The following is a 25444-nucleotide window of genomic DNA, read 5'->3' as shown; positions in this document are numbered from 1 at the left end:
AAAATCAAAACAAAACAAAACACACACAAAAAAGAAAAAGAGGAAGATAAAAAAGAAAGAAAAAAAGGACAAAACAAGCAATAGTTGTTAATAACTTAGATGGGCAAGCCGAAAAGGTTAAAGGGAAATTGTGCCATTTTGTGTGGGTGTCCAAATACAAAATAGAAGCTTGGATAACCAATACAAATTCGAAGCCAATTCTAAAAGTGTTATCCAACAAACTCCAATAATAGTTCATAGGAGCAAAAAAAAAGTGATCTTCATACTCAACTAGATTACATAAATATATATTTAATCTCTGTCCGCCCCCGCACAGGCGGGTCCACGTCGGTGATGAGGGGAGGGAAGGAATGCAACCAGGGCAACCTATCACAATTTATTTCTTTTCGTACGAGTCAATCGGATTGCAACGCCAACAAGCATATCGTAACGTGTGGCATGTCATACGATTGAATCGGCCCGAGTCACTCGTACGAGTCGAAGTTTAGAACTTGTTCTATTTTCATACGATTGAATCGGACGTTTGGGGACGTTGACCAATCAGATCGTGGCGCAGATAACGTTGACGTTCTGAGTGTAATGGCGGAAAACTCTGTTCGCTTGTCGTCGGTACAGACCCAACAGCTCCTAGAGTTGTATCAGTGGCAGAACTCTTTATGGGATGTTGCCAGTCATTTATATAAATACAGAGACGTTACGACAGCCGCCTTCTTATCATTACACAACATTGTTTACCATGGTTACAGGAAGGATATTTTTCAATGACGTCACGTTTCATACGATTGACAAGTACCGTGTTGCAACACGTCCGATTCAATCGATCCGATTGACTCGTGCCAATAACTCGTACGAGTAATTCGGTCCGATTCTATCGTATCGTGTAGCAGGCCCTTTAGTGTTGATATATAGTGATGTGTAACCTTGACGTAGTTTTACAGTTACAGTTATTTCCCTTGTTCTGAATTTGCCTTGGTCGACCGCAGCTGTCGTCGTGACGGATCCTTCCCTCTAAGGTTGAATAATGAATTACCTCATTGTAAGTAGTTTTAAAAAGTTTCTTACAGTTTTGCGTTGATAGTAGGCCTAGGCGTAAATGAACGTGCAGTTTTCTTTAATGGTGAGGGTAAATCAACTTTCGACTGTTGTGTCGTTCCTTGATTGGCAGAAACTGAACATAACTTAAGATTAGTTAAAGCAGCATTATCAGGTTCATTTTGGAAGAAATTAAAGTTGCATTATCCGTTTTGGCAAACGTCTTTTATGTTTTGTGCCCTACCGGTCCAACCGAAGGGAGCTATTGGTTTCACTTCCGTCCTTCTGTCCATCCGTCTGTCCCACTTAGGCCTATATTTTTCCTGATGGTTTTTTTTGTTTTTGTTGGGGTTTTTGCACAATCGTGACATAGTGTAGGCCCTTGTGTACTGTTCTTCATATTTTTTGTTAAAAGCAAATTTTCATTTGATTTTGTATCTTTGGGTTTTAACAATCTAATTAAAATTAGCTCCACTATTACATGTGGATCTAACAGCAGCCAGTTGGAGCTCATGTCCACCAATCAAAAACTTACTTGCAGAATCATGCCAGTGATTTGAAAATAATTTGAAAACATTCCGAATTATCCTGAGGGTATACGATATGTTTCGTGTGAATTACGAATGCCTTATTTAGACCAGTAGAACTAATTTTAATCAGATTGCTAACAACACTGCGTAGTCTCCAATGTCCAGGTAACATTTCGTCTGTAAATAATAATTTAAATATTGACCAATCACACTTCGCCTTTTATAACGTTATTTGGGAGCATACAAATTCTAAAAATATTGGGCGAGTCTATTTTAGTGGCCGCAGTACAGCGAACCATACCATTACGTACGGGATGGGTTATCAGTGTTCAGTTTTACATTACAAATTATTTATTTTATAAAATAAACATGTTTTACAGCATTCGTAATTCACACGAAACATGTCGTATACCCTCAGGATAATTCGGAATGTTTTCAAATTATTTTCAAATCACTGGCATGATTCTGCAAGTAAGGTTTTGATTGGTGGACATGAGCTCCAACTGGCTGCTGTTAGATCCACATGTGATAGTGGAGCTAATTTTAATTAGATTGGGGTTTTAAAGGCCTAAAAACAAATAGGGTGGAAAATTATCATGCATTGGTTTAATGAACACTACGATTGGACAATTTGACACCAACAAACCAATCACCGTGTCGGTACACGGCAACCGGGCGATTGCTAATTTTCAACCCTGAAATTTGATAACTGGTAACTTGTTTATTATCCTCTATTTAAACACTGTTATACTTGCTATTGTGAATTCAAAAAGTTTGTTTAAGCCATATATATATAATTTAAAGTTTGTTCCGTTGTTTAACTACACTACTAGAACACATTGATATATTAATCATTGGCTATTGAATGTCAAACATTTGGTAATTTTGGATCGGTCTGTGCGCTTGATCTAATACAAATTAGGTCAGGACATTATCAAAACAATCAAATCGGTATTGCGTTTTGGTTAGTGTGAATTAGAAATATTAATTGTACAGTCAGCATTACATATATGTATTGTGTATTTGGTTCAGCTAGTGACAAATACGAATACCACTATGATACAGATCGCTGTTTGGTGCACCCAATATTCAAGTGTATCGTTACACACCTAATACTATATGTCGCAATTTAATAATGTATATCACGGCTCGAAATAGAGTAAAATATGGCCTGATGTTGTTGGGGTTTTTTTAATGACATAAAAAGAAAATGCCCTGCTAACAAAACAAATATGGCCTATTGGCCTGCTGGAAATAAGACAGCACAGGGTGAGGGGATGGTTTGGGACAGTGTGTAAATATTATGACCTCTGAGATGTATTTTGAAGCCTTATAATATTAAATTTTATTACACACCAGTATAAGATATTGCCCATGTCATAACAATCACTCATTATCTAACTAGTGTAATATTGATGTGAGCATGACGTAGATCACTTGCTGACCCAATTCGCAGAATAATCGTTCAATTAAGACGAGTCTGCATATTTTGTGATATATGCAAATGTATACAGCAACAAACCAGACAATATTTTTTCCCCAGTACTTATTTCCAGTACCAGCTCCCATTAAACGCAGGGCCGTACCATCATCTGCACATGGGGTGTGGTAAACTATCCTGAAAACACGTCTCTTCTCGTCTTCATTACGAAAATACATGTGGATCCCTTTTGGACCTCGGCTCATTTGCCTTGCACAAACTCAGATTGCTCCTTTTACAATTCTGTGACACCCCTCTCCCCTTTACAAATGTCTAGATCTGCCCCTGCTATCAAATGTATTATTTTAAAACTTATATTTGACGGACTGTGCAATGTTTTACTTTCATCTTTTTCAAAATCAACTTAATATTTTCTCTACAATTTGGAAATAATATATATATATATATATATCCATACACAAATGACTGCCTGCTCCACTGACTATTATTTTGATAGGGGTGAAAGTTGTCTAGACAAAAAAACACCCACACACACAGAATACACCCAAACAGTGGCGTAGCATGGGCGGGGCCTCCAGGGCGGTTGTCCTGGGCGCAAAATTCTTTACTGGTGGAAGGGACTCAGGGAGTGCTAATGGTCCACTTGGCTTGGCCCGGGCGCTTGCAACCCATGCTAAGCCACTACACCCAAACATCATCTTGCATTTTGCCTACACAAATAATAAACTCGTTTATGGCGGGGGAAACTTTTAGTTGCGGATCCAATGGGTGGACATGCAGAGCCTTTTTGCAGTATATCTACTACTTTGTTGGAAAACACGAATTGAAATCATTAAAAAAAAAAAAAAATTAAACTGCATATCGACTTGTCCAAATCAGGCCAGTAGGAACCGGGGGGGTGGGGGGTGGGGATTTATTAATAATCGGCTAAAGATGTAAAACTTCTGCTAAATGAGTTGCAAAAGAAAAAAGACATAGATTTACATGCAAAGTAAGTTAGTAGTACTATTTCTACGACCAGCTTCGTGAAATGGAGTAAACATAGACATACAACAGGTGTAAGTTTTACACGTAAACTTACGTTTACGATGTTTAGTGAAATAGGCTCCAAGATCATAAGCTAACATACTGGTACATAGATCTGTGAAGATACATAGATCTGTCTCTTGACAAATGAGGTGTTTTCAGCAGGTGAATTTCTGTTTTACCAGCTAGGTCTGAAAAATGGACTGCTTTTCATTTCTCGCTGGCAGTTATTTGGAGCCCTGGAAATGTACAATGGTAGTGTTTCTGCCAGAAAGACATTTTTGGGTATGGCACTTTGGAATCGAATGCAACCACAGTCAACAGGGGGTATGGGGGCATCCCTCAGATTGAAAATGGGTTAAGTTTAGGGTTAGGGTGAAGAAAATCATACAGTAATAATAAGAGTAATTAATTTTGTGAAAAAGTTAACTTTTTAACAAATAAAATATGGGTATGTTGCCATACCCGTTTTACCCTCTGGCAGAAATCCTGAATGATGCATTCTGTTCTGTTGTCTGTTATCAACTGTTACATATTTATATTTATACCTGACGAACTTCATGAAAAACAAGTAACGTACGGGCTGATCATTTGTCAGAACTATCTGGCATAGAATATTGGCACCACTGACTTCATATCTTTCACTTGGTTATTTGATGTGTACATGTTAGTTAAAATATCCCCATTTTAATTGAAGTGAATTGAGATTGAAAGCTGTGACCATACTACATTACAGTCTAGCACCTTACGGGAGGTAATTGCCAGTTATATAACGTCATAGGCAGTCTTGGGTACATTACAAAACATGTGAAAGGGTCTCTTTTTTCTTCTTTTTTTATTAACCAAAGTCATTATCATTTTGTCCAGCTACAGATTTGTGTTGGCATGCATGTGTGTGATTGTGTTAATCTTGTATGAATTTATTGCCAAAGAAACCAAAAATAATGTTGGTGAAATCACATCACAGCGAGGGGGGTAACTTAAATTTAAAGGGGATCTGAGAGTGGTCTTAGCATTACTTGTAAAAAAAAAATATATATATATATTGATGAACTACAATTTGAAATTTTAAAAGTTTTATTGCTTCTTGCAATCTTGTGCATTTGAAATGACTATATGCAACAAAATAACCATTCAGTAATGTTTATTTGCTGCAATATATGTCACCCACAGCATTTATTATTTTTAAATTGCTGTAGGTGACAAATTCTTAAGTTTGATCCCTGTACATAGAGATGAACATCTGTTGATACAACTGTCGGTGACATCAAATACGTCTGTGGTAGGCAAGATAATCTACAAAAATTTTGTTTACATTTAGAACTCTCAACCTACATGTACATTTCTGTTTTCATGTCTAAATGATGGATGGTGTGAATGATACATTTTATACTCTATGTACAGTATCATGTCTCTAGCATGTTTGTCACTGAACCAGGTAGATACGTACAGTTACTAAATTATTGCCTGTCACTAGAGACAGATCACGTTTTTGAATTGCTGAATTCTGACTTGGCACAATACTTAATACTAACTTTTGTTCTTTAAATATGTCATTTACACAACTTTAAATTGACACTTTCTGAAATTTGAATTTTTTAACTTTATAAGATAACTACGTTCAATGTAGGCTTGAGGGAACAGATTACGGTAGTGCATGTACAGGCAGGGCTATATATAGAGCTCACCGATTTGGGCAAAGCAGTTTTATGTCGAATGTTTTCTGAGCACTGAATTCTTTTTAGAGCTGTATAATGTTACTTATAAATGTAATGTAATATATATACAGGGTTAGATCTTAACAGTATAGTCCGGTAGTCTGAGATCACCTGAAAATTAACAGGACTACCTGAGCTGCAAACACATAGTCCATCGGACCACCTGGAATTTTAAAATTTATTTAACACAAATAAAACGTTTTGTGGATCTATGCTAACCTATTTCAAATTGCAGAAACAGGCTTGTTCAGAAAACAATTGTAACACAAATAATTTGGCTGGTTCCCCATTATATCATTCATGTACAGTATGTGATGCAGTTGTATTTTTTTTTATACTACATTTCCTGGAATATTTTTATTATTTAAGCATATAGAACAGAAAATCCAATTACATTTGGTGTATATATGATGCCGCACTCCGCATTGGTTTCACTACGCTGGCTTATCCAGATCAAAAACAAAGTCATGATTTTGAAAGTAGAACACTTTTGACGGGCTTATTACAAGTATAGAATTCCCCAACAAGAGATCACATGAGATTTCGCAGTTTTTGAACAAATTTAACTGTCTTGATTAAGGGGTCATCTCCAAAACATATTTATATCCATAGAGGTATGGTACAACACCTTTCCAGGGGTCCGTGTGTGGGGGATTTGCCTTGAAATTTTGACAGTGGCCAGCTGTTGGCATACGCGTTACATGTAAGGGGGTGTTACTAATTACGTAACGCTCTAGGGGTAGAGGAAGAGGGTACTGTGTTCGATTTACGTAACATTTTTCAAGACTATATGTTATTTTTATTCATTACTTAGACAAGGTGTTTTTTGGAAATGCACGGTCAGTCTAGGATCGATTCCCATCGGTGGGTATACAAAAAGACCATGGTATGTGATATCCTATCTGTGGGATGGTACATATAAACAATCCCTTGCTAAAAAAAAATGTATCGGGTTTCCGAGGCGCGTGTGCAGGGATTTCAGCGGGGTTGAGGTTATAGACTGTGTTAAGCGAACTTTATATGGAGCCATGTTCCCCAAAAAAATACATTTCAATTTTTGTTTAAGCTTGGGCAAGTAAGAGTTTCGACCTCCAATACCCTCCCACTGCACATGGACCCGATTCCTCTCTAAGATTATATGTCAAAGTTACCAAATGTTAGACATCCAACAGCAGATGAAAGGAAGGATAGGATATATTTTATTTAACGATGCACTCAACACATTTTATTTACAGTTGTATGGGGTCGGATGATTATTAAATCAATATGCTTTATCTTTGATGTCGTTAAACACCACCCCCCACCCACCCCCAACTTTACCCTTTCCAAACAAAATAATATTTATTTGAATTTGTCGATTTTAACACGTAAAATTAAGAAGTGAAAACGTTCATTGTCTGCTTTAGTATATTTTATTTTTAAAATATATACATGATTAATGTGTTACTGGTATACAAAGTAAACTTTGAAAGTTCTACTAACACTTTATAAAATATCAATTTTGAAATAGGAAGGTACGACTGTCGATAATACATTGTCAAGATCAAACCAGTTTTAACTACAGCGCAAGATTTCTCTTTTAATTTTTTGAGACGAACCCTACAATTTGAATCGGCAAACGTACGTGTTAACTGAAACTGACAACAGGCTGTTGTTTGTGCTTTGCCGAGCTATGGCGGCACAAGTGACGAATCAAGCGTATACTTTTGACGATATCTGTTCATAGCGAACACACACAACTTTTTTAAAAGTGCATTTGAGCTTGTATTTCACATTTGTACATGATGTTATAATATGGTAACCAGATAATGTAACTTTAACTGTTACCGCATCCTAAATAAACTTTGCTTGTGCAAGTTACACTTTTGTAGTCGATGCAGTCTTCCACCAAAGTACAATCATCTTGAATTTGGAACATAACCGGATTCCTCACACATTTTCCTAGAATGGTAGTTTAATTTACCAATGTCATGTCGGAATGAAAGAGCTGCTAAGTTGACCATTCTCAGCAAAACAATAATCGATTGGCAACTGTCACACGTTTTTGTCAAATGGTACACGCGTCACTGAAGTTAAATTTAGGTGAGGTTTCCTGATAGAAATGCTGTTACGGAAATTGCCGATACGGTACATATTAATTTTCAGTTTTTCCAAATTTAACGCAAAACTGCTTGCATGTTTCAATCAACTTTTCATCTCAGATTACATCATTTAACAATATTTATTATGTTCGATTTATTATCTAACATTAAATGACTTGATTGAAACAATTATAACAAATCTACACATAATTACACTACATTTCATGTACAGTGCCATAGTACTGTCAGTTTATCAATAACAGATCAAATTATTACAAAATATGGACCACCTGAAAATAAAAGCCAGGTAGTCCTATTAACACCCTGAAAAAATGGTGACGGTCTAACCCTGTATGAATGCGTGTATGTATATATATATATAGTCACAGATGACATGTACAGTAAACCCTGTTTTTAGCTACAGAGACATTTTAGCACAGGTGGCTGCTTAATGCAGGTTTTAACCAGGTGACAACCATTGTGACATGGATGTCTGTCTCTGTGTAGTGGAATGTATGTTTTTAACTCACACCCACATTCCAGCAGGCCTCTCTTAAACAGGTTCGCTTGTGAAGCTGGAGATCTACATGAATTGTGACCATCTGGTCTCCATCTATTTCTTTATTTACACTTAATCACCATGCATTCTTACCTTTGATCTGCAAACATTGTAGTACAGTGTTTTATATGCCTTATAGCCTGGTCTCTGTCTCAGTACTTTACATGTGTACCCATATATATTATTGTGGATGGGTAGATTTTGATGATGGTGAGGGTCGGGTGGGGGTTAGAGCAGTAGTCTTTGTGCAAGTGTTATAAAGTGTGCTGACCCAGTGAAATTTATTGGATTTTTCTTTAGAAATACAAGCAACCCATTTGGGGTTTTCCCAAATAGTCTGTAGGAGTCAAGTGAATGAAAAATATGCCTTGCTACTGATTGTAGGGAATAGATCATGTGTACATGTAGTTTGATTGATCTGCTGTACAACCTTTTATTGGTATTAAGCATTTCTTTTTTTCAATAAACATCTTCAGCATATTTGCTACATATATGTGTGTGTGTGTGTGTGTGTGTGTGTGTTAGTGTGTGATTGAGTGTGGTTTTTATGTGTATGCGTGTGTGAAAAAGTTAATATATGTACATGTACTGCATCATACCATAGACATTTATGGTAACAGTGGATTTCTTCCCTGATAAAATGTATATATAACAGATCTTGTATTTACTGACAATGTGTATACATGTCAGGAACTATAATTCCTGTTGCTAACTTAACATAGACTAGCTTTTTAAACACCCACGTGTCTCTAAGTGTCTCTCTCTCACTCTCTGTCTCTCTCTCTCTCTCTCTCTCTCTCTCTCTCTCTCTCTCTCTCTCTCTCTCTCTCTCTCTCTCTCTCTCTCTCACGCACGCACTCACTCACTCACTCACTCACTCACTCACTCACTTGGTTTACCACAGACCTGTATAAAAACTCTTTATATCAAGAAGCCTGTTCAGTCAGTGTTATCAGTGAGGTGACATCTGCCTTTACCATAGTAGTGCTATACAGATCAGGTGATTCATGCACAGAACACAGTCCTGTACTCGCCTGTTCACCTGTATCAGCATTCTCTACCTGTAGACTCTTTATTAAATAGTATAATGGATTATTTCTTCCAGAGTATTCCGGTTGGTGTTGGAATTGCTGTTGTGTGCATGACTGCCGTTTTAGCAAAGATATTTTTGTTTGGTGACAAGAAGAAGAAGCATCCTGTGACTCTTAAAGATCCAAGTATGAAATATCCATTGAGACTTATTGATAAAGAGGTGAGGAGGTAGACAACATAATTTTCAATATTTTAATATTTGTTTCCAAGTGGCAGTTATTAGTGCCCTACTGGTCCAACTGGAGGGGACTACATAGGTTTCATTTCCATCCATCCGTCTGTCTCTCCGGATGTTTTTTGCAGACAGCTTTGAGATATTTAACTGAAATTTTGTGCATAGCTTTCTCATGTACAGTTACAGATAAAGTTTGACTTTTATGTCGAATTACCCATGTTTGACGGAGTTATGGCCCTTGAACTTAGTCAATGTAAACAAAAAAATTCCTTACTTCTTTTTCAGAAGGCCTTGTGATATTGAACTGAAATTTTGTATGTATCTTTATCATGTACTGTTACAGATGTAGTTTAACTTTCATGGCAATTTACCCATGTTTGACAGAGTTATGGCCCTTGTACTTCGGAGATATGAAAAAAAAAAACTTTCCAGACTTGTTTTGCAATATCTGAAAATATTGAGGTGACATCAGATTTAACTTTTGTGGTGATTTACCCACTTTTCACAGATGTTTGGCCCATGAATTTAGGAAATACGAAAAATTGTTGGGATGTGTATTGCTTTAGCAGTGCTCTCAAAATGCTTGTTTGTTATAACTGTTAATAACGTTTTCCCATTTTAAGTTTGATTTCTGAACATCAAATACTAGTATTCATTAAAACCTGAAGTGAGATAAATGTAAATTATGTTTATTCATTTTTATTTAAATGTCTTAACATACAGTGGACTCTGCCAAAACCGGCATCGGTCGGGACTGTTGAAATATGCCGGTTTAGACAGCTTGCCAGTTTAGACAGATTTCATTCAGAGTTACGGTTCTTGTCAACCTAAATGATCGTTGTTAATTACTATGCTGTTATTAATTAACAGACTACTTCGAAATCAGTGATTCCAAGAAACACATGCATGAATTGTCGAACATTGGACATACTTATACCACTTGCGGTGGCATCGGTCGCGTGGCCGTTAATTAACAGTTTTGCTTGGGCAGTCATCAAACCGACGCCGACTGGACGCTGGTGTGAACAGAGCTAATCACACCAAAACTGGCTTCTTTGTTCTTGATTTGGCATCCGATATCCGGAATAGACAGATGCCAGATTAGGCAAAAGTTAAGTTAATAAATTAAATCGCTGGACGGGACCATGAATTTGTGCCGGTTTACACAGACATCCGGTTTAGACAAATTCTGGTTTTGGCAGTTCACTGTACATTAAAACTGATTGTTAAGAGGCAACAATTTACTCCTTCAAATTTCTGTTTAACTTTTAAATTCAGGGGGTGGGGTTCCCATCGGTTATTCATTTAATGTGGTGGGATCTATCTCAGTCGTTTGAGCACTCGCCTGAGATTCTTAAGTTGCAGGATTGAATCACCACGGTAGATGCATTCAACTGGTCAAGACGTTTTTGTTTAACGACACACTAGAGCACATTGATATATACTGATGGAAAGAAATAAAGGATCACACAGATAGCAACAAGAAGTAATGACTGCATCAAAAATCAATTCATATTGTCAGAAGTTGACTGGGAACTTATAGGCAGCACATTCAACACTACAGACATTCAGTCCCACATTACAACTTGGTATGAAATACAGACATTACTACACTAGTTGTGAATTAAATTTGGTCTACAATTTGATGTGTTCCCTTATTTCCTTCCATCATATTAATCATTGGCTATTGGATGTCAGACATATGGTAATTTTGAAAAGTAGCAAGGGATCTTTTATATACACCTTCCCATAGATAGGATAGTACATACATCGGCCTTTGATATACCAGTTGTGGTGCACTGGCTGGAGCGGGAAATAGCCTAATGGGCCTACCAACAGGGATCGATCCCAGACCGACCGCACATCAAGCAGGCGCTTTACCACTTTACCACTTTTCCTGACTGTGGGAAAGTGCATGTAATAGATCCCTTGCGTCTAATGGCAAAATGTAGCGGGTTTCCTCTCATGGCCAAATTTGTAATTAGCAAATGGCTGATGATTAATTAATCAATGTGCTCTAGTGGTGGGTCATTAAACAAAACAAACTTTAATGTAATGGGAAGGAGGTGAGGTATATTAAAAAGTAATTTTAGATTTAGGTTACTTTTTGCTACACTTAATTGCTTACTGTAATATTATTAGCTCCTTGACGTACATACATGTATATATGACATTTAGCAGTATTTTGAGGAAATTCACGTTGACCTTATTCTCACTTACATGTATTGCTGTTGAAAGTTTGATGTACACAACGTTTGCCTTTATTATAGCATCTTTAATAGATTTATTAATTTCTGCAAAATTAATATTCTGATGGAGTCGGGGAACATTTTGTTTTCAAAATCTTGATCAGCAATATTTCTTAAAAATTAATTATCTATTACTGGTTATTGTTTTAAAATTGTGTAGCGATCTCTTAAACTTGCATAGCGAATCTTGACATGATACTGAATAAAATGTTCCCTGATAATCCTATTGGAAATAGAGAATACTACATCAGTGGCTGTTAGATACCGTTTATCTTACGAGTTGTAAGATAAATGGTATCTAACGGACACAAATGTAGTCTTCTATTACTTACATATCTTCGGAGAACTTTATTTAAAAGCCTTTTCCAACTAAAACCTATGTACGGCCCTAGTGCCTATAGTTAATATGTGCGTCACAGACAAGTGAATTTCAGGTTAACTCAAAGAGTGATCGATTCGACCGTGTTTTTATTCCATTGGATGGTATGGTATTGGTGACCTGATCATTACCTAGGAGCAGCCAGTCATATGTCTTTAAAATGTTATCGCACATGTGTGTTATCAAAACCAATTAATACTGTTCTCATCAACGGGTATGTAAGAAACTTGTTTATTGCACTCCATCCTTCCATTATATATTTTTATATGTTATATGTTTTATTATTGTTCACAGATCATCAGTCATGACACCAGACGTTTTCGGTTTGCTTTGCCGAGTCCAGAGCACATTCTCGGTCTTCCTGTTGGTGAGTGTCTTTGAAGTTATCATACATACACAGAGTTTAGATACAGTTTGTGGATGATTTTTTTTTGTTCATACCCCAATGAACATAAAAGAAATAATGGACTATCCTTAATTAAAGGTAAACTTGGCCAAAGAATGTATCATAGTGAATTTGAGAGTACCATAGGTCCTAATAATTAAAATTCTTCAAGTGCATATATTTTCTGGCTGATTACAATATCATTGTAAACTGATCGAGTAGTGCTAACAATAGTGATGAAATTCTAAATGATTCCCAACACTAAGACGATGTTTCCATTGATTACATTTTCAGGACAGCACATTTACCTGACAGCTCGAATAGACGGTCAGCTGGTAATCCGTCCCTACACTCCCGTCTCCAGCGATGATGATGTAGGCTACATGGATCTTGTCATTAAGGTGAAAGTTATGACACTGACAGCCACTTGCTTTTTGTAGTACCAAGTAGAGGCTATTCAAATATTACGTACCATATTTTCCCATGTATTATGCGCACCCCCCACTTTGAACATTTATTCCAAGAAAAAAAATATGAACCACAATATAATGCGCACCGTTTTGTTTAAACCATAAAATTGACAGTGAATGCAAGATTTACAGTTTTCCACCTGTCACCAAAATTAACGAAAAGCGAAAGCAGCGGTATATTCAAGAAACAAAACTTAAGTTAGGTACTCGAGTACATAGATCAACATGTCACATTAAACAAAGGCTAGTACTTGCGTACTTACATGTCACAGACTCACACGTGCATAAATCAAAACAAAAATATAGCATATTACATTTGGTTCTCTTGGCTAACGTGAATGCTTGAGATTTCTAAATTTATAATAGTATGGTATATTTCCGGTTTGCCGGAAATGGCCGAATTAAATCTCATGGAAATTAAAAATATTTACGGTCTAGTTTTGTCATTTTTGTGCACATTTTGGCAAGATATGGATACTTTGTAGACTTATTTTGCATTTATTACAACCATCACCAGTGAAAAGCAATTTCTAAGAGGGTTTTGGTTTTTCGTTGTAATGAACACTGTCAATAACCTGTAATGTACCGTAAACTACCGATCGGTGATTTTTTATGGGTGATCACTGGACATTTTTTAAAAGATAGTTTTTTTATTTGCCATGTATAGTGTGCACTCCCATTTTTAACCTGTATTTTCTAAAAAAAAGGTAATGCCATTTTTTTGAAAATTAGACACCCTTTCCCCCATGTAATGTTCCATAACTCTAGGCCATAAACCTCTTAAAATTATTATGTAGAGCTTGGAAACAACCCTTCCTCCCATCATAAACAAGCCACATGTATTTATATGCAATGGGTATAATAATATGATGACACCATTTATGTGACATTTGGTTTTACAATATGGGTGATTTATAATCTTTATTGTGTGTATTGGTCAAGATATTAATAAAACAGCAGTACTTAACCCATAGAGAAGAATTTAGTTTTTATTTTATTTTCTTGATTTCTCCTACTAAAGTCTTTAAGTAATTATTGTTTTCTTTTATGAATTTTCTTTAGGTTTACTTCAAGAATGTTCACCCCAAGTTTCCTGACGGCGGGAAGATGTCTCAGTATTTAGAGAGCATGAAGATAGACGACTTCATGGACGTACGTGGACCCAGTGGACTCCTGCAGTACGAGGGCAAAGGTGGGCTAGCCATTTTACACAAACAAAGCTTTTATAACATCACACCTACATGTGATTTAGACAAACACTTCATTTTACACTAACAGGATTCATGTTACACAAACACAGCATTTTAAACATATACTGATGGAAAGAAATAAAGGATCACATAGATAGCAACAAGAAATAATGACTGCATCAAAAGTCAATTCATATTGTCAGAAGTTGACTGGAAACATATAGGTAGCACATTCAACACTGCAGACATTAAATCCCATATTACAACTTGGTATGAAATACAGACATTACTACGCTAGTAGTGAATTCAGTTTGGTCTACAAATTGATGTGTTCCCTTATTTCTTTCCATCAGTACATACATGTGATATAGACAAACACTTAATATTAAACATCACACCTATATGTGCTTTAGACAAACATTTTATTTGAAACAGGTGATGTCTTCATTTTATACAGCAGGACCCATTTTACACAAACACAGCACCTACATGTGATTTACATAAACACTTCATTTGAAACAGGTAGCATAAGCTTGTGAGAACTGAAAATTTGCACCAACCATTTATAGGCTCCTACATGTGGTTTAGACATATACTTCATTTTAAACAGGTCCTACTGTGCTACATGTAGTTAAATAACCACTTCATTTGTCTCTTAAAGTAAGCCAAGTAGTTTTTAGTGTGAATTGTTTTGGTTTTTTACTGGTTGGTATTATTAATGAATGTATATCAAAGGTTGTGGTATGTTATCCTGTCTGTGGGATGATACATATAAAAGATCCATTGCTGCTAATCGAAAAGTGTAGCCCATGAACCAAAAATAAAATGTGTTGAGTGTGTCGTTAAATAAAAGATTTCCATTTCCTTTTTATTAATGAATGATGAGGTGTTTTTAAAATAACTAGACCTTGTCTATAGAAAATTTAAATTTACAAAGTAAAAATCCCAAATTGTACACAAATACATACGTATTTATAATGTTGCTTTGTGAGCTATAATAGCTTTGCCATACATGCTTAATCAATTTTATAACGAATCTCTAATTTAGTTAATGACTTATTTACCTGCCAGGTGTGTTCAAAATCAAACCGGACAAGAAGGAAGAGCCCGTCACGAAGGTTTGCAAGAAACTCGGCATGATCGCCGGAGGAACTGGTGAGAGAAGAATTGATACAAGTGTATACCAGTATCAGGGATGGCATTGTGCTACTCAATGAAGTGTACTCGGAACATATTTTTAGTCCCCTACAATATAGTTTTCCAGAAATGTTTTTGCAATGCCTTAAAATATTACGGTGGAATTTTGTGTATAGCTTTTTATAATGTTTTTGAGACACTTTTTTTTGCAACGATTAAGATATTGAGCTGGATTTTTGTGAATAGCTTTAGATAATGTTTTCCAGACACTTTTTTTGCAATGATTAAGATATTGAGCTGGAATTTTTTTAATAGCTTTAGATAATGTTTTCCAGACTTTTTTTTTTGCAATGACTAAGATATTGAGCTGGAATTTTGTGAATAGCTTTAGATAATGTTTTCCAGACTTTTTTTTTGCAATGACTAAGATATTGAGCTGGAATTTTGTGAATAGCTTTAAGCAGCCCATACACGATCAATTTAATTGACAATAATATTGATACAATATTATTGATGAATATTTATTGGCCACCAACGACGCAGTTATTTACACAATATTTTAAGTCATTTGTCCTCAAGTCATTGCTCTAAGCTATTGTCTTTGCTTTTGATAAGCGAAAACATAAAAAAGAAAACCATGGTCCAAACAATGGTTAGTGCAGAGAAAAAAGTTTGGCCATTTTCAACTGCTTAAGGAACTTAGAAAAAATTAGCAGGCGTATTATCGATATTTTTTTCGTATGGATCATTATAGCAAATCATTATTAAATAATTAACATTATATTCATAAAATACTAATTTGTCTAATTTTGCATTAAAGCCGCACACCCTAGTTCCATCCAGCGAAAATAAATTATAATTTGGTTAATCTACAAACCTGTAACACACTTAGATCACGTTTTTATCAAATGGAGTGAAAAAGCAGGTTTTATATCGATAAATACCATGGGAATCCCCATGTCCCAATTGCTTGAAATAATTTTGAAAGTTAGTATTCTGATGTCACCGGTAGAAGCACAACAATGCCTACGTCACGACAAATTTCACAGACTTGGGGTGCATTCGTTTCACCTCTCCTGGACATGTTCCAACTGTTCTGTCCTGGTTGTATCCCCTCTCCAGATATCGTAAGACTTAGCAAAATTATTGGTTTTAAGGGTTTGTAACGTTTTGTATTGAGACACTTACTTGTCTGAACTTTATTGTTATTGAAAATGTTCACGAACTATGAAGAAAAATCTCACAAATGAACAACAACAAATCGGATGTTGATTGCGCGAACCGTGCACGAGAAAACAAACCGAACCAAAATTATAACGGTCACGTGGTATACCAACGTCTGTGACATTAAAAATAGATTGGACCTCGCTTGCTTAACATTTTTTTCTCGACAACACGTTTTGTGAAAAATTGCAAAAAATGCATTTCGTGGTTTTACAAACATCAGGATTACCAAAAAGCACTTCAGGTGAATGGAAATGTGTATTCTAAATAATAAAATGTAAGTAAAGTGCAATTTTATTTGTGAAAAATGGGGTTTAATAGCAAAAAACAATGCCGTAATGGTTAACAAATAAACGTAACTAGGGTGTGTCCCTTTAATGATGACATCAATAGGTAAATATGAGAAAATGCTTTTGAAAAATAAATGCCAGTAAATATAGCAAGAAAACATAATTCAAAGTTAATATATATTTTAATAAAAAGAAAAGAAATAAAGCAGACAGTGGATTGATAATTTTATTAATGTTATATTTATTAAGAAGAAGACATTTTCTCTCTTCTTTTTCCTAACTGGATGACTGGCTTCCAAATGAAATAGTGTGCAATAATTTAACAAAGTGCCATCAACGACACACTAGTATTGAGGAACCTTCAATAAATATCTACCGATGTTTGATTCTGTCAATATATTGTGTCAGTCAAAAACTTCCTTCAATATCACACACTAATGATCAATAATATTGTCAATTTTTATAATTGACAATATTATTGTCAATAAAATTGATCGTGTATGGGCTGCTTTAGATAATGTTTTCCAGACCTTTTTTTTGCAATGACTAAGATATTGAGCTGGCATTTTGTGAATAGCTTTAGCATGTACAGTTACAGATCATGTTTGACTTTCATGGCAATTTGTCCATTTTTCACACTTATTGTCTTTAGATATGAAAATGTGTTGGTACTGGTAAGGGACATGTGCGTCTGTATTTATTTAGAAGTACTCTCAGAATGCTTGTTTAAATTCCTGTTAGATCATGTGAAACATATGAAAATGTGTTGGTCCTGGTAAGGGACATGTGCGTCTGTATTTATTTAGCAGTACTCTCAGAATGCTTGTTTAAATTCCTGTTAGATCATGTGAAACATATGAAAAGTCCACAGGAAAAACAATGTCAGTCAAATTTTGGTGAAATTGAGATTTTTTCACCATCTTAATCTATCAACATCATAGTTTAATTTTGTATTTGTGAAAATGGTTAAATTGTTATGTTTTGTTAGTAAAACAATTCATTTTGCTAGCCTTCACTTTAAGGAAATAGTGATCAGTGTTCACAGGAGCAAATTTAAAAAACAAAAAACATACTTAGTCTATCTTTAAAAAAAAAAAAATATCAACAAAAACATTACATCATGTATAACATGATCAATAACATTGCACAGCAGTAAAGTATGCAGTGTAGTTTATGAGCATTGAACGTGAACACAATCGGGCAGCATCAGCCTTTAAAATCTATATTTCTCTCCAACTGTAACATGTGACTTGAACGTGCACACAATCGGGCAGCATCAGCCTTTAAAATCTATATTTCTCTCTGTAACACTTGGACACAATTCAGCCTTTAAAATCTATATTTCTCTCCAACTGTAACGTGCATCGGGCAGCATCAGCCTTTAAAATCTATATCAGCCTTTAATCGGGCAGCATCAGCCTTTAAAATCTATATTTCTCTCCAACTGTAACATGTGACTTGAACGTGAACACAATCGGGCAGCATCAGCCTTTAAAATCTATATTTCTCTCCAACTGTAACATGTGACTTGAACGTGCACACAATCGGGCAGCATCAGCCTTTAACGTGCACACAATCGGGCAGCAAGCCTTTAAAATCTATATTTCTCTCCAACTGTAACATGTGACTTGTACAATGCAGCATCAGCCTTTAAAATCTATATTTCTCTCCAACTTGTAACATGTGACTTGCACACACAATCGGGCAGCATCAGCCTTTAAAATCTCTATTTCTCTACTGTAACATGTGACTTGAACTCCAAACTGTAACATGTGACTTGAACGTGCATCACACAATCTGTAACATGGCAGCATCAGCCTTTAAAATCTATATTTCTCTCCAACTGTAACATGTGACTTGAACGTGCACACAATCGGGCAGCATCAGCCTTTAAAATCTATATTTCTCTCCAACTGTAACATGTGACTTGAACGTGCACACAATCGGGCAGCATCAGCCTTTAAAATCTATATTTCTCTCCAACTGTAACATGTGACTTGAACGTGCACACAATCGGGCAGCATCAGCCTTTAAAATCTATATTTCTCTCCAACTGTAACATGTGACTTGAACGTGAACACAATCGGGCAGCATCAGCCTTTAAAATTTAAAATCTTACGTGCACACAATTCAGCCTTTAAAATCTATATTTCTCTCCAACTGTAACATGTGACTTGAACGTGCACACAATCGGGCAGCATCAGCCTTTAAAATCTATATTTCTCTCCATCTGTAACATGTGACTTGGATGGTTTTTCCCTTGGACTCTTCGATATGAACCATTTTCAGCAAAATTTGCAAATTTGATATGAAAGACACTCCACTCGCATTTAGCTTGTAAAAGTTGGGTTATGGTACTTTAAATTTCATGTGGTGAGTCATAATTAGATTGGGTGGTGGGGAAAATAATATAAGTTTACTGTCATTTTCATGTAAATGGCATTTATTTTTCTTTCTTTCTGATACTATTTACATTGATGTACCCAAAGGTGTGGTGGCGTACTGTGATAGAATGTAGTCCATGTTTTAATTGTCATTGCAGGAATTACACCCATGTTGCAACTTGTACGTCAAGTGTTGAAGAATCCGGAAGATAAAACGGAATTGTTTCTGCTTTTCGCTAATCAGGTATTTTATGGTATAGTGTTGTTCACTCAGGCTCATTGTTTCCCATTCAGGAACTTGATGAGGTATCATCACATACTTCACCCATGTTCATTGTTTGCAAATAAGAAGCTTGCTGTGATACAGTGATACACCCAGATCCATTGATTCTCGTGTTGGCTAATAGAACGTTGCACTTGCAGGGGTGGGAATTCTCCTCAGATCTGCAGTTTTCCTCTCATGGAACATTGCGTTTCCTCGCATTTTAATCGTCCTTTCCTCCAAAATGTGTCAGATGGCACAGATTTTAACCTAGGATTTCAAGAATTTCCAGGACCCCTCTAGATTTTCTCTTTTTTACAGTTCACCAATTCCCACCCCTGTACTTGATGACACATCATTCCAGAGAACACAAAAACATATCTCCTTTTTTTCCATCTCAGTTAAAGACACAGATAATAATTTAAAAAAGCAAAAATTAGATTGGTGGGTTTTTTTACTCATACAGCCAATCAATCCCAAATTAGTTTACAGTATACACAATGCCACAAATCCCATATTGTTATATAGTAAACAAAGAAAATCTTACCACATGATCTTTCTTATTTATAGACCGAGGATGACATACTCTTGCGACCGGAACTGGATGAAATTAAGGACAGTCATCCCAAGCATTTCAAACTGTGGTACACTCTGGACCGACCAAAGGATGGTAACGTATTTCTCAGTATTTAACACTTCACTCGATTTGTGTGGGTGGTACGGAACACTTGTTTGGGAGGAGGGATGTAGCTCAGTGGTAAAGTCTAGGCTATTTCTCGTTCCAGTCAGTGTGCACAACTGGTATATCAAAGTCTGGTATGTGCTGTCCTTATATAGTGCATATAAAATATTTCTCATTCCACTCAGTGCACCATGATTGGTATATCAAAGGCTTTGGTATGTGCTGTCCTTATATAGTGCAAATAAAATATTTCTCTTTCCAGTCAGTGCACCACGATTGGTATATCAAAGGCTTTGGTATGTACTGTCCTTATATAGTGCATATATAAGATCCAATGCTACAAAGGAAAAATGTAGTGGGTTTCCTCTGGAAGACTATATGTCAAAATTACCAAAGATTTAAAATACAATAGCCGATTATTAATAAATGAATGTGGTCTGAGCAAATAAAGAATTTTTAGAATTTGTTAAACAAAACAAACTCTTTTCTCTTTTTTTTTTTATTGTTTATGTCAGTTTCATGGTAGGAGTGCACAAGGGATTTGTTAATTAAGTAATATTATGGTTGAGTCTCTCTTTGTTTTAGGGTGGGAGTACAGCAAGGGATTTGTTAATTATGTAATATTATGGTTGAGACTCTTTGTTTTAGGGTGGGAGTGCACAAGGAATTTGTTAATTTTGTAATATTATGGTTGAGTCTCTCTTTGTTTTAGGGTGGGAGTACAGCAAGGAATTTGTTAATTTTGTAATATTATGGTTGAGACTCTTTGTTTTAGGGTGGGAGTGCACAAGGAATTTGTTAATTTTGTAATATTATGGTTGAGTCTCTCTTTGTTTTAGGGTGGGAGTACAGCAAGGGTTACAGCAAGGAATTTGTTAATGCACAAGGAATTTGTTAATTTTGTGAGTCTCTCTTTGTTTTAGGGTGGGAGTATTATGGTTGAGTCTCTCTTTGTTTTAGGGTGGGAGTACAGCAAGGAATTTGTTAATTATGTAAAATTATGGTTGAGTCTCTCTTTGTTTTAGGGTGGGAGTACAGCAAGGAATTTGTTAATTATGTAATATTATGGTTGAGTCTCTCTTTGTTTTAGGGTGGGAGTACAGCAAGGGATTTGTTCATTAAGTAATATGATGGTTGAGTCTCTCTTTGTTTTAGGGTGGGAATGCACAAGGAATTTGTTAATTTTGTAATATTATGGTTGAGACTCTTTGTTTTAGGGTGGGAGTGCACAAGGAATTTGTTAATTTTGTAATATTATGGTTGAGTCTCTCTTTGTTTTAGGGTGGGAGTACAGCAAGGAATTTGTTAATTTTGTAATATTATGGTTGAGACTCTTTGTTTTAGGGTGGGAGTGCACAAGGAATTTGTTAATTTTGTAATATTATGGTTGAGTCTCTCTTTGTTTTAGGGTGGGAGTACAGCAAGGAATTTGTTAATTTTGTAATATTATGGTTGAGACTCTTTGCTTTTAGGGTGGGAGTGCACAAGGAATTTGTTAATTTTGTAATATTATGGTTGAGTCTCTCTTTGTTTTAGGGTGGGAGTACAGCAAGGAATTTGTTAATTTTGTAATATTATGGTTGAGTCTCTCTTTGTTTTAGGGTGGGAGTACAGCAAGGAATTTGTTAATTTTGTAATATTATGGTTGAGTCTCTCTTTGTTTTAGGGTGGGAGTACAGCAAGGGATTTGTGAATGATGAGATGATCAAGAACCACTTACCTCCACCGGGTGACGACACTCTGATCCTGATGTGTGGACCCCCTCCCATGATTAACTTCGCCTGCGTGCCTAACCTCGACAAGCTCGGGTATTCACCGAGTCAGCGCTTTTCTTACTGAGGACATTCTAACAGTTTTTGTGATCAACTGGGAGATTATTTTCAACATGTCCATCTGACAAGAATTCTCTGCTCATTTTCAGAAAGCATTACTGAATTGCATTATTTGAGAAACTGTTTTTAAAGTTGGGCACATGTTTGTAACAGCTGTACAATACATGTTCTTGGTTACAGTGCTTATTTGTTTCAATTTTTATTTCTCATTGCATAATATATTTTGCTTATAACATTAGCCCACCTTGGGAAAGCTGCATACAATATACCGGTTTTATATAACTGAGGTTGCATGTACATTCGGCCAATATTGAAGGTTTTGTTTTTTCATTTAATCTTTCATATAGGTAACAAGAACTATATATCTTATTTTGTCTATATATTTATTTTACTTACTGTATATTTTTAACAAAAAAAAATAAAAATTGTTATTTAAAAATAAAATGATTTTTTTGTCCCTTTGATATCTTGTTTTTGATCCATTAGTTGTCAAGATGTTTGACTAAACACTGATATTTTTTGTTTAAGGACAGTTGCATGATTTTGAGTACTATCAAATATTGACACATTGTTATTGACTATAAATATTGAGATGTATGTTGTGGTTAAGAAATATATTGTACAGAATCAATTGTATTGCTGTTTGTTCTGGAGAATATGTTGTATTAAACATATGTTCATTTAAATAAACAATACTGCTGCGTTCCTAATGGATTTTGTATTGATGGTGCAAGATTTTTTATTTTTCTATTTTCCTTCTCCATTTTTCAGTGAATAATAAATTTGTTTTTTAAAAACAATTTGGAAGCAAGATATAAGTCCACTTGGCTCCAGTTTCGTAATGCTGATTAGCCTCATTCTCTAATTGGGTATGAAAGGTTTGTACAAATGTATGTCACATATGATGTTTATTATCATGTATACAATACTCTTCTACTTCACATCTGATTGGTGCTTGGATATGTTAACAAACTTATTGTTTATTTTGTTGTATAATTTGTATAATATACTACTGGCAATAGCTGGTCGGAATTTCTCCATTTGCTCATTTGGTACATCACATAACATTGTTTTCTGTATGGTTCAAGGTTCAAATCCCTTTGGTGGAGGTTGATTTATCTGTTAGTCGTTTTTAATAAATGGTATATTTGATTGCAAGTTAAAAAAGTCTGTTTCTTTTATTACATGTACTAGTGATTAAACAGAGTATAAGTTCGTACGGGTGTTTGGAAAATGTTACATATTTGATTTTCAGTTAACATGTTTTTCATTTAGCATTCTTAAAATTTGTAATATAGGATAGTGGAAGAGTTTATGGTACAAAAAAACAAAACCATTTTTTAATAACTGGCAGAAAAGTACATTAATTTTATAGTAATAATGTCTGGCTGTATTTCAATTACTAGTAGTTGATTTATTTTTGGATCGTTGATATTTAAAATCTTTTCAAAATTAGAAAAAACCCCACTATTATATGAATTTGTTCTGAGTTTTAAAATACAGATTGCTCCATCAGGTTCAGACAGATGCAATCTGGGCATAGGTTCTGACTTGTCCAGCATTCCTACTAAACCTACAACTAATAAAGTTATGAAAATAACCAATTGTATATGAAATGTGTAACATTTCCTGCAGGCTGTGTGGGGTAAAGCAGGATTGACCAATCCACAAACCCTTTTTCTTGGCTAGTGATTTTTGGTTTGGGCTAGTGGAAATTATCAACTATATTACTGTAATACATGGGGCACCAGCCAAAGCTTGTGTGAAGGCTTTTGATTTCCTCAAACACCTGTTGAACACTGCATAAAGTCAAATTTAAAAGCTTACTCTTGCACACCACCATACAAATCTCAGTAGAAATGTTGCTTCAGAATAAATTCCATGAAAAATAGTATAGGCTATCACAAAAAAATAAATGACTGCTAGTACCACTGTTTGAACCTACATACGCTTGGTAAGTGGCATTAAAAAAAACTCATCAATACAGGGTGACAACAAATATTTGGAGTTGTCCACCCACAAGCCAGAGCACTGTTTCACTTTGCTCTTAGGGTTTCTATTTATAGGTGACGTACATACAACTGCTGTTACTGGTCAGGTCAGGTCATAGGGTTTAACGTGCACATTCAGAACAAGCTGTTGTAGCGCACGCCTGTCATGGTCACAGGAGCCGGCCTCTGCAGCTCCTCCGTCCAGGACAGAAAGTGTTACTGGTTGTAATAACAGTAACAAATAATGCCCCAAGATTGTTATTTAAATATCACAAACATCAACATAGATGTACATATAATTATCAAAGAAAACGTTTTAAAAATCAATTATTAACTTTAAATTATTAATTTTTTAATGAAGACCTACTTCCTAAACCAGACTTGTAAATTGCTGCTAGTTATAACAGCATAATAAATGGTGGTGTGATACCTAAAACCCACCCTTGTCAAACTACATTGTAGTGTGATTTACATGGATGTGTGCTGCTTGCCAGGTGTGTTGTTACCTTCAAAAAGGTGCTATATTCATGGTATGTGCTTTTGATGCATTTTCGGTCATCTTTGCTGTTTGTTAGGTAGATGTTTGCCTTCAGAAATAAAAGCTTTTTGATACAAATCATCTGTTGTGCTTTATTAAGGCTGATTTAGTGTAGTCTGTTAATAATGGGTTTTATTTATTTTATTAGCTTTACTTAGTACACAAATATATGCAACAGAAATGCAATCATTCTGGGCTACATGGTTCCATTGGTTAATTACAAGCAAATTTTGATCACTTGCAGCAACTTGATGGTTTCCCAACTTTATTTAATTTACCGTTAGGATAGGATCTCACTCCGTGGACACATTGAGTTTTCCCCATCCCAACCAGTCCCCAGTGATTGGCATATAAAAGGAAGTGGTATGTGCTGTCCTGTTCAAAAATTGTATTTAAAATATCCCTAGCTGCTTGGGGGAAAAAATGAAGTAGGTTAACTTGGAAGACTAAGAATGAAGTGATATCCATTAGCCAATGGCATGTTAATCAAAAACGTTATAGGTGGGGTTAAAAAAAGTTAAACTTTTCTTTGAATATTGAGTGTTTACTATTCGTGAAACGGGATAGGACGTTATGAGACATGACTTATTTGACCAGTAAAATAATGTAGGCTAATTAGTTAGTATCGATGGACCAGCCTACACTAGGTACTCGTGCAGTGTTACAAAAACGTAGCATGGTAATATTGGTACGGAAGAAATCTAGTCGGAGATGCTTCCTGTTGATCTGAAATGAACAATTTTGGATCGCATTTTCTTGATTATAAAGGTGGTGTAA

General features: G+C 35.5%; 1 protein-coding gene across 1 annotated transcript; it reads left to right on the top strand.

The window, feature by feature from the left end:
* Positions 1 to 801: 801 nt before the first annotated feature.
* LOC121382351 (NADH-cytochrome b5 reductase 3-like) lies at positions 802 to 24745 on the top strand. The gene is made up of 9 exons (XM_041511936.1): positions 802 to 1036; positions 9493 to 9639; positions 12577 to 12649; positions 12962 to 13068; positions 14200 to 14329; positions 15399 to 15482; positions 19521 to 19606; positions 20195 to 20294; positions 21973 to 24745. Exons 1-9 carry the CDS (start codon positions 1022 to 1024, stop codon positions 22143 to 22145), a joined length of 915 nt encoding a protein of 304 aa, XP_041367870.1. The 5' UTR covers positions 802 to 1021; the 3' UTR covers positions 22146 to 24745.
* The last annotated feature ends 699 nt before the right edge of the window (positions 24746 to 25444 follow it).

The sequence above is a fragment of the Gigantopelta aegis genome, chromosome 9 (genome assembly GCF_016097555.1).
Source record: "Gigantopelta aegis isolate Gae_Host chromosome 9, Gae_host_genome, whole genome shotgun sequence".
Lineage (NCBI taxonomy): Eukaryota > Metazoa > Mollusca > Gastropoda > Neomphalida > Peltospiridae > Gigantopelta > Gigantopelta aegis.
The sequence above is the reverse complement of the archived record's forward strand: the minus strand, read 5'-3'. Positions and strand labels throughout refer to the sequence as shown.